Source organism: Cnephaeus nilssonii (assembly GCF_951640355.1).
Source record: "Cnephaeus nilssonii genome assembly, chromosome: 1".
NCBI classification, from domain to species: Eukaryota; Metazoa; Chordata; class Mammalia; order Chiroptera; family Vespertilionidae; genus Cnephaeus; species Cnephaeus nilssonii.
This window is the reverse complement of record NC_137072.1, coordinates 50,819,694-50,834,270: the sequence shown is the minus strand read 5'-3', so window position 1 is coordinate 50,834,270 and position 14,577 is coordinate 50,819,694. Positions and strand designations below refer to the sequence as shown.

The window sequence follows — 14,577 nt, the reverse complement described above, 5'->3', positions numbered from 1 at the left end:
CTGAGGTTGGAATACAGACTAACATAGTTCTAAAGTGTAGGCGCTTTTCATTCACCTTGCTCTCTCCTGAAACTGCTCTGTGGTAACATGGCGGTTTAGCATTGCCACAGCGCAGCATGGCCTTAAACGGATTTGAATGGGAAGGATCTCTGCCACAGTACATAATAGGATGTTACAAGATATGGTGAGGCTACAATACTTATGTCAGTCCTATCCCTCTGACTCTAAAGTCTATAATAATATTTTTGGCTTGTGATGTGAAGCCATTGTCCTAAAGAATGTAAATCGGTTTGAACATCTGTCTTTGTAGGTATTGCTATTTGAGAAATTATACTAGAGGAAATCTTTAAAAAGAAAAAGAATGATTACAAAACATCTCACAAATACTTTGGCCCCTCTCATTCATATCTCTACAGAAAGGCTATAAAACAGCCTCTGTAAATACAAGACAGTAAAATAAAATTGCAAGTTTGATGGAGGAAAAGAAAAATGAGACACAAAGATAAAATGACACCAGGAAAAAAAGTATTTCAAATGAATATTGTACATCTATGGCAAATAGGACATGAATTTAGTTACTGTTTCTTGCTCCTCAATTGGGGAGTTTAACTAGATTTACAGATGTTAGAATGGGCAGGGATCTCAGAGACCATTTAATCTTTTCTTTAGAAATGAAAAAACAGCCCTGGTGAGAAATGTTGAGGCAAAAACTCACACATCCTTTTCTGAAGCTGCCTCCTAAAGAATCAGTTTTTTAATTTTGATTTATACGTATGCTCTCTTGCCCACGATAAATAGAGTACAATATTTCACATGCCATACCGAGTTTTCATGGTAGTGACCACCAGAACTGAGAATCATCCTATATAATAAAGAGGTGATATGCAAATTGACCATTACACCCTCACACAAGACAACCACCCCCATGTGGTCACAAGATGGCCGCCACAAGATGGCCAGCAGGGGAGGGCAGTGAGGGGTGACCAGGCCAGCAGGGGAGAGCAGTTGAGGGCGTGGGGGAACCAGGCCTGCAAGGGAGGACAGTTGGGGGGGACCAGGCTGACAGAGGAGGGCAGTTAGGGGCGGCCAGGCCAGCAGGGGAGGGCTGTTGGGGGTGACTGGGCTTGCAGGGGAGAGCAGTTGGGGACAATTGGGTGGGCAGGGGAGCAGTTAGGCATCAATCAGGCTGGCAGGGGAGTGGTTAGGGAGCAATCAGGCAGGCAGGCAGGCAGGCAGGCAAGCGGTTGGGAGCCAGCAGTCCCGGATTGTGAGAGGGATGTCCAACAATCAGAAGTCAGACATCCCCTGAGGGGTCCCAGATTGGAGAGGGTGCAGGCTGGGCTGAGGAACACCCCTCCCCCCCAGTGCATGAATTTCATGCACCAGGCCTCTAGTATATGGTATAATGAGTAAGCAATGGAATTCCCAATTCAACTCCAGTCCTAACATTCACCAGCTGTGTGTCCTCATGCAAGCTGTATAAGCTGAGCTTGTTATAAAATTGAGCTTATGGTGTAATAGTTCATACCTCAAAAGGTCATGACTTGCAGTGAAGATAGAATGACATTAGGCATGTAAGACATTTAGAATGATTCATAGCATGGCATAAATACTCAATCATTATTGTTACTTAATGAAGTCCCTTTGTAGTAATTAATTTCATAATACTATACACAAAAGCTATACATTCTTTGGTATATCATGAAGAGTTAGTTTAGGGAGAGTTGAATGTGTATTTATCAAATATGTATGATATCTTCTTCAAATTTTAAGTTCCTTCTAATGTAAATGAATGTGGTTGAACTAGCACCATTTTATGATGGGTTATAGTCCATTTGCAGAGCAGGTTGCAAAGAAGGATGGAGGCAAATCTTGAATATTCCTATAAACTCCACCTAGAAAGCCACTTCCATTCGCAGGAAGAGACAGAGGAACTCATGCATAAGCCAGTTGCAGAGATTGTTTTCTGAGCCTGAGGTCAATAATGAAACATAGATGGATATGATCTCATTTTTAAAAAATATATTTTATTGACTTTTGTACAGAGAGGAAGGGAGAGGGATAAAGAGAAACATCGATGAGAGAGAAACATAGATCAGCTGCCTCCTGCACACCTTTTACTGGGGATGTGCCTGCAACCAAGGTACATGCCCTCAACCGGAATCGAACCTGGAACCCTTCAGTCTGCAGGCCGACGCTCTATCCACTGAGCCAAACCGGTTAGGGCGTGATCTCATTTTAATATAATTCATCAAATAGATATTGAATGCCAACTATGAACCGGGCATTTGTTAGCCACTGACAATTTAGTGATGAATCAGATACACCCTTAAACATCTTACCATCCAGTGGGGGAGCCTGCTGGGTAAAGCATAGATTTAGTGCATGAAAGAAATACCCAAAACAGAAGTTCCCCTTTCAGAAGCGATGTGTGCTCTTGCACTGCACTCTGTTTCAGACATCAAACCAATGCCTGGGCTGGAGACTGTTCTTACTCTTCCTGCTGGAATATAAGATGAGCTCTTCAGTGCAATCTCCTAGTATTAGAGAGTAGGTATCCTGTAAGCTACAGTTCAGTCAAAGCACATCAAAATGCCTGTCTCATTCCTCTTCTGATCACCTCAAAAATGTACTTCCACCAAACATTTCTGAAAGCAATTCAGTCCAAAGCAGGAAACAACAGTCTCCTTCATGTAGTTCAGAAACTGAAGTAAAACTAGCTGCCAGGTTCCCAAGACCTTTGGTTACTGACATTCCTCTCTCTCCTTCTACCAGCCCTGCCTCTGGTTGCCTTTTTATCTGAATCTTCCAGCCAAGTCCTGGAGTTAATTTGTTTTGAATATTATTAGCCCAGAGTTCCTCTCCTATGGAACCAAGGCACTATCTTGAACCTTGGGTGGAAATTATAATGAGTCTGCAGTGGCTTAACTATATAAGTTTCTTTTGATTGCAAATCATGTAAACCAACCCTGACAAGCTGAATTTTTTTTTTTAAAGAGGGGTACAGGGAGAGAAGTGAAATTTTGGGGAAGGATATTAGTATTTCATCCCAGAATTTAAGGACAAAGCTGAAAAACATAAGGAAGCATCCCAGTGATCATGGCAACTCTGAAGCTTTTAGCAAATTAAAATGCCTGCCTTGGTCTTGCTCTGATCACTTCAAAAATGTACCTCCGCCAAGTGTTTCTGAAACCAGGTTTCATGTCAAAGGCAGGAAGCAGCAGTTTCCTTCATGTAGTTCAGAAATTGAAGGTAGTGGACCTTCTCTCCAGAGAAGTAACTAAGCAGATCCCCAAGAAGTGAGTCCAGTGAGTGCAGCTCAGGTGAGGCATTTAGGGGGAGGGCCAGGTCTATGGGGCTCTCCTTTTGTATTGGGATGGGACAGTTTCTACACAAGGAGAAATCATCGTAAGCCTAGCAGCCATGCCCACAAGTCTATATATTGGCCCTTCCTTGGGAAGAATGGTCAAATAAGGAGACCTGTCTTTAAGGAAGCCAGGTTTTTATCAGCGGAAGTTGCCGTTTTGTAAGGAGTTTATCATTTTCTTCATTGTACCATTCAGTCTGACCTCTTTCATGGTCTTACTAGTTAAAATCAATTTATAGTCAGTTCTACTTTCCTGGTTGACTTAATATAATTTCTTTCAGTTTAGCTTCTATTGGTTAAACTTTAGAAGAGACTTTTGAAATAGAATTTGGGTCCCGCCAATGAAGATATGGAGAGCCACGCTTGAAGTTATTGCCTTGTCCTTGCCCCAGGCAGGCCAGGATGGTTGTGAACTTTGGAGGCTGGTTATCCCAGGCTCTTTCCTGCCTTAAACCTGAATTACTGTGACATTTATTCATTCATTTATTTGTTCATTCATTCACTCATCAAGACGTCATTATGTCGGAAACTCTATCAAGAGGTAGGGATGCAAAGATAAATTTGGAATCATATCTGCTCTGAGGGGCTCCCAGGGTTTGGAAATGTGCCTGTTGTAAAGGCAACGGCTTTATAATACCAAGTGGTTAAAAGCAAACAGGCTCAGGGAGCAACACTGGCCCAGAGAAGCTTACATGGCAGCATAACTGGCCCTATGGCTATCCCCTGCCCAGGACTGAGACTGGTAGGCAGGATAACAGCCCCCTCAAAGATGCCCACATGTCTCCCTGGACCTGTGAATAAGTTACGTTACATGGTGAGAGGGAAATAAGCTTTCAGATTAATTAAAGCCACTAATCAGCTGCCATTGAGATGGGGAGATAATCCTGGATTGTCCAGGTGGGCCGAGTGTAATCACAGGGTCCTTATAACTGAAGGACAAAAAAAGAAGAGGGAGAACCAGCATGAGAAGACTTGACCTGCTGTTGCTGGCTTAGAAGATGGAGGGGTAGGGCGACCAGTCAAGGAATGCAGGCAGCCTCTGGAAGCTAGAAAAGGCAAAGGAATGGAGTCTCCTCCAGAGCCTCCAGGAGGGAAGCAGCCCTGTCAATACCTTGGTTTTTAGATCAGTCACACTCTGAAATGACGTCTGACTTCCAGAACTGTAAGATTACAAATCTGAGTTATTTTAAGTCATTATGCTTGTGATTTGTTACAGCAGCAATAAGAAAATAGAGCCAATAGGAGTATGCTGGGAGATATGAATGCTGATTATATGCAAAAAAAAAAAAAGAAGATTGAATAGGTGCATCTTTCTAGAGCATCATTTAAAAAATTATTTTCATATGGAACAGGATAAAAATTTGGCACTGACTTTGAAGAGAAAGCACAAGCTTTCACATTCCTTCTCATCTGTGAGCTGCTTCGATCCCTGGGCTCCAGTTCCCCTGTGCTCCACAGTGTCCAGAGGCACTAATATGTCTTAGCACTGTAGTCAGAGGCTATCAGACAACTGTCATTGTTATTCTTAGCAGAATGCTGCACATTATCCCTTTAACTTGACATTTCAAAATCCATTGTCCCAGAGATGCTGAACACTGGACTTTCATTTAGGATTTTAAAATACTCTACATCAAAGTAGAATAACATCTAACATTTTTATAAACCTTTCGCAAACACTTCTTTATAGGTGCCTAAAACAAGCTTGTGAAGAAAGGGTAATGATTCTCCCTTGTCAGAGGAGGAAACAAAAGCTAGAGGGATTGTCCAAGGTCAACAGGTACCAAGTGGTCGTGTTGGCTCTTTCCATGACATCAGGGTGGTGCCAGGCATGTCGCTGGTGGTGTTTCTCTGGGGTAGGCCACATAGTGCCAGTCCCCGGTTCATCAGGCATCTGCCGTCTAAGGACTTCACAGAGCCCTGAGCCTGCACAACGGCTGCTCTTGATTTAGGCGTCGACGCTTTCATTCTGACTGTCACACTGTAACCTTGTCCTGATATGACTCGATCTTTCTCATGAAGGGATCACACTGACAAAAGAGAGCACAGACCATGTGCCAGGGCAGGAGTGGGGCTTCTGATAACTGCAAAAGGCCATTTTCATTGTGTTCCCAACGCCACTGACGTGAGCTAAGTGCAGAAAGAGGAGGAGACCGGAGTCTCCCATTCATTACCGGGGTCACGATCAATGGCTTTTCTCAATGCTCCTTTTCATGTGAGGAGCAGCGCATTATCTGGGCCCAGGTATCCGAGGCTGCAGTTGTGTTTGGGCAGCGAGTACCTCATGTGTACTCAAGCACGGTAGGAAGGTTTTGTTTTGTTTGTAGGTTTATCGTTATTAATTAGGGTTTTATAATTACAGAGGAGGTATTTTTCTCTCCTCATTGCCTTTCTCTTACTCCAATTCAAGGTCTGTACTTCCTACACTTTTTCAAATTACCTTTTCAAAGGAGTCTTTCTGACCACCCATATAAATGTCACCCTCACCCAACCCCATGCTTTTGGCTCTCTATTCCTTTACCTTCTCTATTAGTTTGTTCAAAGCACTTCTCTCACCTGACATATTATTTTTTTCTTTTTTCTTTTTCTGTCTCCCCTGCCACAGAGCAGATGCGATACCTCCTTTGTTTGCTGTTGTATCTAGACAAGTGCCTGACACTTTTAGTAGAGCTCAGTAAATATTTGTTGACTTACTGAATTCTTTAATCTACCCCAGTGTCTAGCACAATCCCCAGCCTGCCGTATAAGAGACCCAAGTAAAATAAAAAGGAAGAAGTCATAGCAAAGTGGAGGGAATACCTTAACTTACTTTTCTGCAGTCAGAGTTTCTAGCTTCGGATAGACTGATTGATTGGGGGAAGGGAAAGATCAGAATGGGGAACTTTGGACTTGGGGTTGGAAGCATAGAGTCAGAACTGCCCTCGGCCCCTGAGTGGCATGCCCAAGCCTGGCCCTGGGCAGAGCCCGATTCCTGCCTGGACTGCCCTCCTGCAGATAGAAGTGAATATTCACAGCAAATCCACTTAAGATACGCAAAGGCTTCGGTTAGTTTATTTCGTTAGGTCGGTAGTAGGAGACAGTAGAGAGAAGCTGTGAGTACACTTTTTTGAGACCCAGTGATTTGTTACAAGTTTGTTCTAAAACTAGTAAGAAATAAGGGCAGTGGAATAAATCCTCCTATATCCCAGTGCATTCGTGGGGTTTGGATTCATGACTTTTGTAAAGTCTACTGGAAAACTTCCAGTTATTGCCTAAGGCAGTGATGGCGAACCTATGACACGTGTGTCAGCACTGACACGCGTAGCCATTTCTGATGACACGCGGCCGCATGCCGAGGATGAAACATTTGCTGCTCCTGAGGATGAAACATTTGCGACTAGAGTCTTGGAGTTAGTTTTTTTTCCTCAAAGTGACACACTACCCGAGTTATGCTCAGTTTTTTGGCAAAGTTTGACACACCAAGCTCAAAAGGTTGCCCATCACTGGCCTAAGGTCTAGATCAATATCGCCTTTTCTAGGAAAGATTTTCTGACTCATTCCATGGAAGGGTTAGTTCTTCAGGGTAAGTTCTCCGAAAGTCACCAGCCAGCTTTGTTCATATCGCTGACATTGGTCTCTTAACCTGTTCTAGTTTAAATGACTATTCGTTAAAATAAAAGAAAAAGAAATAAGTAAATGACTATTTGTTAAGTGATATCCACTGACAGTTCTCTCTGAGCACTAGGAAGCCAGAAATCATCTCATCACCCCTCATATCGCCAGTGTCCAGCTCAAGCGCCTGGCACACCGTGGTACTCAGTGAATGCTGGGAAAATAAACAAGTGAATACGTGCACAAACAAGAGACTGCCATCCAGCCACAGCTATCGCATTGTTAGCATTTGGACCTCCTTTCTGGGGAAACTATATGAATATGTTTTTCCCCTCCATACAGGCACTCTGATTGTTCTGAAACATCCCTATCCAAGAAAAGTGGAAGAACCTGCCATTTATGAATCAGTCCGGGTTCACACAGCAATGCAGACAGGAAGAACGGAAGATGATCTGGTGCCCACTGCGCCTTCGGTAAGTGGCCATCAATCTGACACAGCTTTCTTGCTGTCCAATAGCAATGATGTGCAGTAAGAGTAATATACTTTCAAAGTATGTTTGCTCACATAAAAATTCTCACTTGGGACATAAAACCTGGAAAGGAACATAAGGTTTGAAGCTTATGACTCAGTTTATCTGGTTCAGCATAAATCATAAAAAAAAAATGCAATGCGATTATTGAGAGGATCTTAAACACTTAGAAAATAGCACTTAAATCTCCATCCTCACTTAGTCAAACTAGTGCATGCTAGAATGGGTGAGAGGTATTCAAGTTCACATAGTCGACTGAACTATTATTCTTCAACAAGTTTCTAAAATAAAGAAAACAATTTTCTTCTACATTTCAACTGTATATGGAAAAAACTACTTTTCAAAAATATTGTACTGCAAACCCTGGGGATGTTTTTTCTTAGCCTTTTTTTCCTTCCCTGGATGAAGGGCACAGACAGAAAACACCTGCCCTTCTCTGTAACAGGGCCATTGCGCAGTGTGAGTGCAGCCAGCGCACTCATTGTTCTCCTGAGAGTCCACTTCTGTTTGTTCTGGGAGCTGTGACCTGCGAAGATTCCTCTGCAGCACCCTCTGCCCTACATTACGCTCAAGGCTCCTCTATTCTCCTTCTTTTTGTTTGCTGACTATTCCTGGAACGAGACCTCTGGGTTTGTGCAGATAATAAAGAAGACAACGCACAAACGAAACAACAAGAACTAATTCTAGATAGCAACCATTACACGTGAAAAAATATTCACTTGGAGATATTCGGCTACAATTCTACTAAAATATGTGTGACCTCTCTGTCTCTGCCGTACTTTTCCTACTCTGCCACCAAAGACATCGCTCTTAAAAAACAGATTCACCACATACCTTCCTGTTAACATCCTTCTGTGGTGTCCACGGTCTTCTCAGCTGGCCTGGACCCTGCTCACACCCCTGGCCTCACCTCAGGCTGTGCCCACACTCACGCTGTGGAACCTGCCTCTCTCAACAACATGCATTTCTGATTGTGCTCCTCCTTCCTGCCCTGCATCTGAAATGCTACCCACGCCACGCTGTCTCCTCATTTTTCAGGACTTGCATCAGGGATCAGTATCTTCCAGAAAGACTTCCAAGCTTCTCCTAGTTTCCTGTAAAATGCCCCGCTTTTGTGCTCCCAAGCACCCTCTGTTTGCCTTTATTCTGGACTCGTCACAACTACCCCCAGCAGCCTGGCACTTCTCAGGACAGGAATCATAGCTTGTAGCGTAGCTTTACCGCCTAGCCAGGTTCACAGCACACATTGCATTCTTGTCACGAAGCTGCATCTACTCAAAAAGTAAGATTCTGCAAATTGGTTGAGAAAGATATTTTAGCTTTGTTACGAGTTGGAGGAGGAAGCATCAGACCTCAGAACTAAAGAAATTTGGGAAAATAAGACAAATCGTCATCAGACCAAAGAACAAATCAAGACCTACCTTTTAATTCTTTTTCTGTTTTCCCAGTAGACCCCATCATTCTTAACTTTCTTCTTTACCCTTCCTTACCCCACCACCTATCACTTCACCATCTCATTCACTTGTAGTCTCAGTTTAATGTCACATTCTCCCCTTTACGCTTCTTTTAAAGATCTTCATTCAAGGTCAGTTATACCATACCTTATGTGTGTCCTTTATCAAAAGTAAAATGCAGGTAACACCTAATTTGAAGAGTTGGTGTGAGCATGAGAAGTAGAAAGAAGCAGATCACTTTAGACTGTGGTCGGCAAACTGCGGCTCTTTGGCCCCTTGAGTGTGGCTCTTCCACAAAATACCACGGCCTGGGCGAGTCTATTTTGAAGAAGTGTCATTAGGAGAAGTTTAAGTTTAAAAAATTTGGCTCTCAAAAGAAATTTCAATCGTTATACTGTTGATATTTGGCTCTGTTGACTAATGAGTTTGCCGACCACTGCAAGTTTAGACCAAAACCTGGAAGCCTTATTACTTACCTCCTTTGCTCACTCCAGGTATCAGATGATTTACCTGCCCAAATATCTAAATATGATCATATATAGAAGATTCTGTATAATGGAGTTTTTAAAACAGTGAATGAATGGTTGAGAATGACTGCACTCACACTATATAATCAGAAGTCCATGAAGTTTTTTTTGTGCATTCATATAGACAGAAAATTATAAAGGGTTTCTAGTGGCCCTAGCTGGTTTGGCTCAGTGGATAGAGCATCGGCCTGGGGACTGAAGGGTCCCGGTTCGATTCCGGTCAAGGCCACATGCCCGGATTGTGGGCCCGATCCCCAGTAGGGGGTGTGCAGGAGGCAGCTGATCAATGATTCTTTCTCATCATTGATGTTTCTATATCTCTCCCTCTCTCCCTCTCTGAAATCAATAAAAATATCATTTAAAAACAAAGGGTTTCTAGTGGATACTGAAGTATCTCATATTAGTCCTCACTAGAAAATAATTGATAACTGGACCAGCTGGCTGGGAAAATAGTCCTGGTTGGATCAGATGCTCTTGTCCCTTACTGAACATGAGTTATCAGCCTTCATTGTTGTCCCCAATGCCAACTTTACTGTACCACCATCTCCAAACTGAGAGCTCTGAGGGCTTCCAGACTTCTATCTTCCCTTTTTGGGATGCAGGTCTTTCATAAGCTCTAGCAGTAGAGAAAGAAAATTAAGTCCTATTTACCGAAAAAAAGAACTTCTTGCTTGAAGTGAAAATGAAAACAGATGTCCCATTGCCCAGAAATGTAGATGCTTGTGTAACACTGTTTAACATCCTTTGGCAACTGCATTTGGGGAAATTACTATTAGTCTATTTTATAAACAACATAGGATTGGGTTCCTGAGATAGGATGAAATTTAACTAATTTACTTATTTAAAGTTTTTTCTCTTTTAATTGACTTTATTGGGGTGACACTGGTTAATAAAATTATATAGGTTTCAGGTGTACAATTCTGTAATATGTCATCTGTATATTGTATTGTGTGTCTACCACCCTAAGTCATATCTTTTTCCATTACCATTTACCCCCACTTTACCCACCTCTACCTCCACCAGCCCCCTTTCCCACTGATAATCACCATACTGTTGTCTATGAGGGTTTTTTTTGTTTTGTTTAATCTATTCACCCTTTTCACCCAACCCCTCAACCTCACTCCACTCAGACAGCTGTCAGTCTGTTCTCTGTATCTATGAGTCTGTTTCTATTTTGTTTGTTAGTTCATTAGATTCCAATATAAGTGTAATCATATGGTCTTTCTTGGACTTACTTCACGTAGCATAATACTCTCCAGGTCCATCCATGCTTGCAAAAGGTAAGATTTTCTCTTTCTTTCTTCCTTCCTTTCTTTCTTCCTTCCTTCCTTCCTTCCTTCCTTCCTTCCTTCCTTCCTTCCTTCCTTCCTTCCTTCCTTCTTTCCTTCCTTCCTTCCTTCCTTCCTTCCTTCCTTCCTTCCTTCCTTCCTTCCTTCCTTCCTTCCTTTCTTTCTTTCTTTCTTTCTTTCTTTCTTTCTTTCTTTCTTTCTTTCTTTTTTCAGAAGAGTAGTATTCTATTGTGTAAACATACCACAGCTTTTTCATCCACTTATCTACTGATGAGCACTTGGGTTGCTTCCAAATCTTGGCTATTGTAAATAATGCTACAATGAACATAGGGTTGCATATATTCTTTCAAATTAGTGTTTGGAATTTCTTTGGATATATTCCCCAAAGTGGAATCACTGGGTCATAGAGCGGAGACAAGACTTACTGATAGATTGAATGTGCTATGTGAAAGAAAGAGCAACAGGGTAAACACTTCTCCATTTACTGAGATGGCTAAGGTGGCAGGAGGAGTGGGTTTGAACCTGGGAAATGTAAAATGCCAATTAGTTATGTGGGTAGAGATTAAGTGACATAATATAGTCCAAGTGTCTAATGTAGAATAGGTCCTATCTAAAATGCCAGCTTCATTGCTTTCCTTTTGTGGTATTTGACATTTTTAACAACTTCCTTCTAAAATTTCCGTTCCCTTTGCTTCTGCAATAAACGTTCTCTCTTTATTCTGTTATCTCTTTAACATATTTCATAGTTCTTTTTCTTTGACACTCCCCTTGTATGTTTGCCTTTTTAATATTCTGTCTTTGAAGCTCTTCTCACATTTAACAATTTTGTGTTGATCTTTCTAGCTTTTTTCTTGAATAAGATTATATATTATATATACAAACAAAAAGATTATATATTATATATATATATATAAAACAAATAGATTATATATAATGAGCTCTTCATTGTAATTAGTTACAATGTGCTTGTTTAATTAATTATCTATGGAATCTCCCATGTCCTTACATAGTCCCCTAAAACATAATTAAAACAAATTCCTAAATATTCCAATATTTGGATATACCATTTTTATTTAGTTAATCCTTTATTATGTTTTTACATTCTGTTTTTGTGGTTGTTCAAGATTTTTTGAATATATACATGCTATTTATTATTTTAAACTAGAGGCCCGGTGCACGAAATTCGTGCACAGAGGGGGGTTGTCCCTCAGCCCAGCCTGTACTCTCTCCAATATGGGACCCCTTGAGGGATGTCTGACTGCCCGTTTAGGCCCGATCCCAGTGGGATCGGGCCTAAACGGGCAGTCAGACATCCCTCTCACAATCCAGGATTGCTGGCTCCCAACTGCTTGCCTGCCTGACTTCCTGATTGCCCCTAACCGCTTCTGCCTGCCAGCCTGATCACCCCCTAAACCACTCTGCTGCCAGCCTGTGTGCCCCCAACTTCCCTCCTCTGTCGGCCTGGTCACCCCTAACTGCCCTCTCCTGCAGGGTTGATCACCTCCAACTCCCCTCCCTTGCAGGCTTGGTCCCTCTCAACTGCCCTCCCTTGCAGGCTGGGTGCCTCCCAACTGCCCTATCCTGCTGGCCATCTTGTGGTGGCCATCTTGTGTCCACATGGGGGCAGGATCTTTGACCACATGGGGGCAGCTATATTGTGTGTTGCAGTGATGATCAATCTGCATAGTACTCTTTTATTAGATAGGATAGAGGCCTGGTACAGGGGTGGGGGCCAGCTGGTTTGCCCTGAAGGGCGTCCCGGATCAGGTGGGGTTTCCCTTGGGGCGTGGGGCGGCCTGAGCGAGGGGCCTATGGTGGTTTGCAGGCCGGCCACGCCCCCTGGCAACCCAAGCAGAGGCCCTGGTATCTGGAATTTATTTTCCTTCTACAATTGAAACTTTGTAGCCTGGAGCGGAGCCAAGCCTGGGGCTCCCTCCGAGGCCAGCTGGCAGCCATTTCTGTTGGGGTTATAATTGAAACTTTGTTGCCTTAAGCGGGTGGGCCCGGCCAGGGTGTGCGGAAAGCTTTGCTTCCCCTGTTGCCGGCGGCAACCCTGGCCTGCTCTCTCAAGCTCCATTCTGCCGCCATTTGTTTGAATTTGTTTACCTTCTATAATTGAAACTTTGTAGCTTGAGTAGAGGCTTAGGCCTGGCAAGGGCAGGCGGAAAGCTTGGCTTCCTCTGTTACCTAGGAAACCTTGCTCTCTGTGGCTGTAGCCATCTTGGTTTGGGTTAATTTGCATACTCGCTCTGTTTGGATGGTGGGTGTGGCTTGTGGGTGTGTTGGAGGTATGGTCAATTTGCATATTTGTCTATTATTAGAGAGGATAATTTCAAATTTACAGAAAAAAATTGCAAGGATAGTACAAAAATTATATGATACATAAGAATAAACTTAAAATGGATTAAAGGCTTAAATGTTAGACTCAAAACCCTAAAAATCCTAGAAGAAAATGTAGGCAGTAAAATCTCAGACATTTCTTGTAGCAATATTTTCACTTTGAGCAAGGGAAACAAAAGAAAAAAAATACACAAATGGGACTACATTAAATTAAAAAGATTTTGCATAACAAAGGAAACCACCAACAAAATGAAAAGACAATCCACTGAATGGAAGAACATATTTGCCAATGGTGCAGAGAAGGGGTAACCTCGTGCACTATTGGTAGGAATGCAGATTGGTGCAGCCACTGTGGAAAGCAGTATGGAGTTACCTCAAAAAAGTGTTAATATGACTCAGTGATTCCACTTCTAGGAATATATCTGAAGAAACCTGAAACACTAATTCAAAAGAATATATCTACTCCTATGTTCATAGCAGCGTTATTTACAATAGCCAAGTAGGAAACCTTACCATTTGCAACAGCATGGATAGACCTGGAGAGTATTAAGCTAAGTGAAATAAGCCAGTCAGAGAAAGACCATATGATTTCACTTATATGTGGAATGTAATGAGCAAAATAAACAAACAAAATAGAAACAGACTGATAGATACAGAGAACAAACTGACAACTTTCAGAGGGTTTGGGGACTGGGTGTAAAGGCGAAGGGATTAAGCAAAGGAAAAAAACCTCATAGACATAGACAACAACATGATGATTATCAGAGGGAGAGGGGAAGTGAGGAGGTAGAAATGGATAAAGTGGGGATAAATGGTGATTTGGGGTGGTGAACACACAATGCAATATACAGCTGATTGTATTATAGAATTGTACACCTGAAACCTATATAACTTTATTAACAAATGTCAGCCCAATAAATTCAATAAAAATTTAAAAGAAAGGATAGTACAAAGAAATGTGTTTGTTCCTGAGCCATTTGAGAGTAAAGTGCCTACATGATGCCCCATCACCCCAATACTTCAGTGTGTATTTGCTACACACAAGAACATTTGCCTACATAACCACATACAGCCACTCAAATTAGAAAATTAACATTGATACAGCACCACTGTCCCATCCACGGATCTCATTCGGGTTTCGCCAGTTTTCCCAATAAAGTCCTATACAGCAAAAGGGTTCAGTCCACAATCACAAGTGGCATTTATTTGTCCCAGTTCTTGAGTATTCTTCACTCTGGAACACTTCCTCAGTTTTTCCTTGATTTCATGACTTCGACACTTCTGAAAATTAAAGGCCAGTTATTTTGTGAACTATTCTTCAACTTTGATTTGTCTGATGATGCCTTGAGATTAGATTCAGGTTTTGCATTTTTGGTAGAAATACAACAAAGGTGATATCTGCACTTGTCATTCTAGTTTTTCCACTTTTCATATTTGTAACTCCCTTCTCCCACAGGTGGAACATAATTTCGATTTGTCTCA

General features: G+C 42.1%; 1 protein-coding gene across 1 annotated transcript in view; it reads left to right on the top strand.

The window, feature by feature from the left end:
* The window catches only part of DAPP1 (dual adaptor of phosphotyrosine and 3-phosphoinositides 1), a 50,917-nt gene that overhangs the window by 25,130 nt on the left and 11,210 nt on the right, over positions 1–14,577 (top strand). The window contains exon 4 of the mRNA XM_079776969.1: positions 7,298–7,428. Coding sequence (XP_079633095.1) covers positions 7,298–7,428 — 131 coding nt within the window. The remainder of the gene's footprint in view (positions 1–7,297; positions 7,429–14,577) is intronic.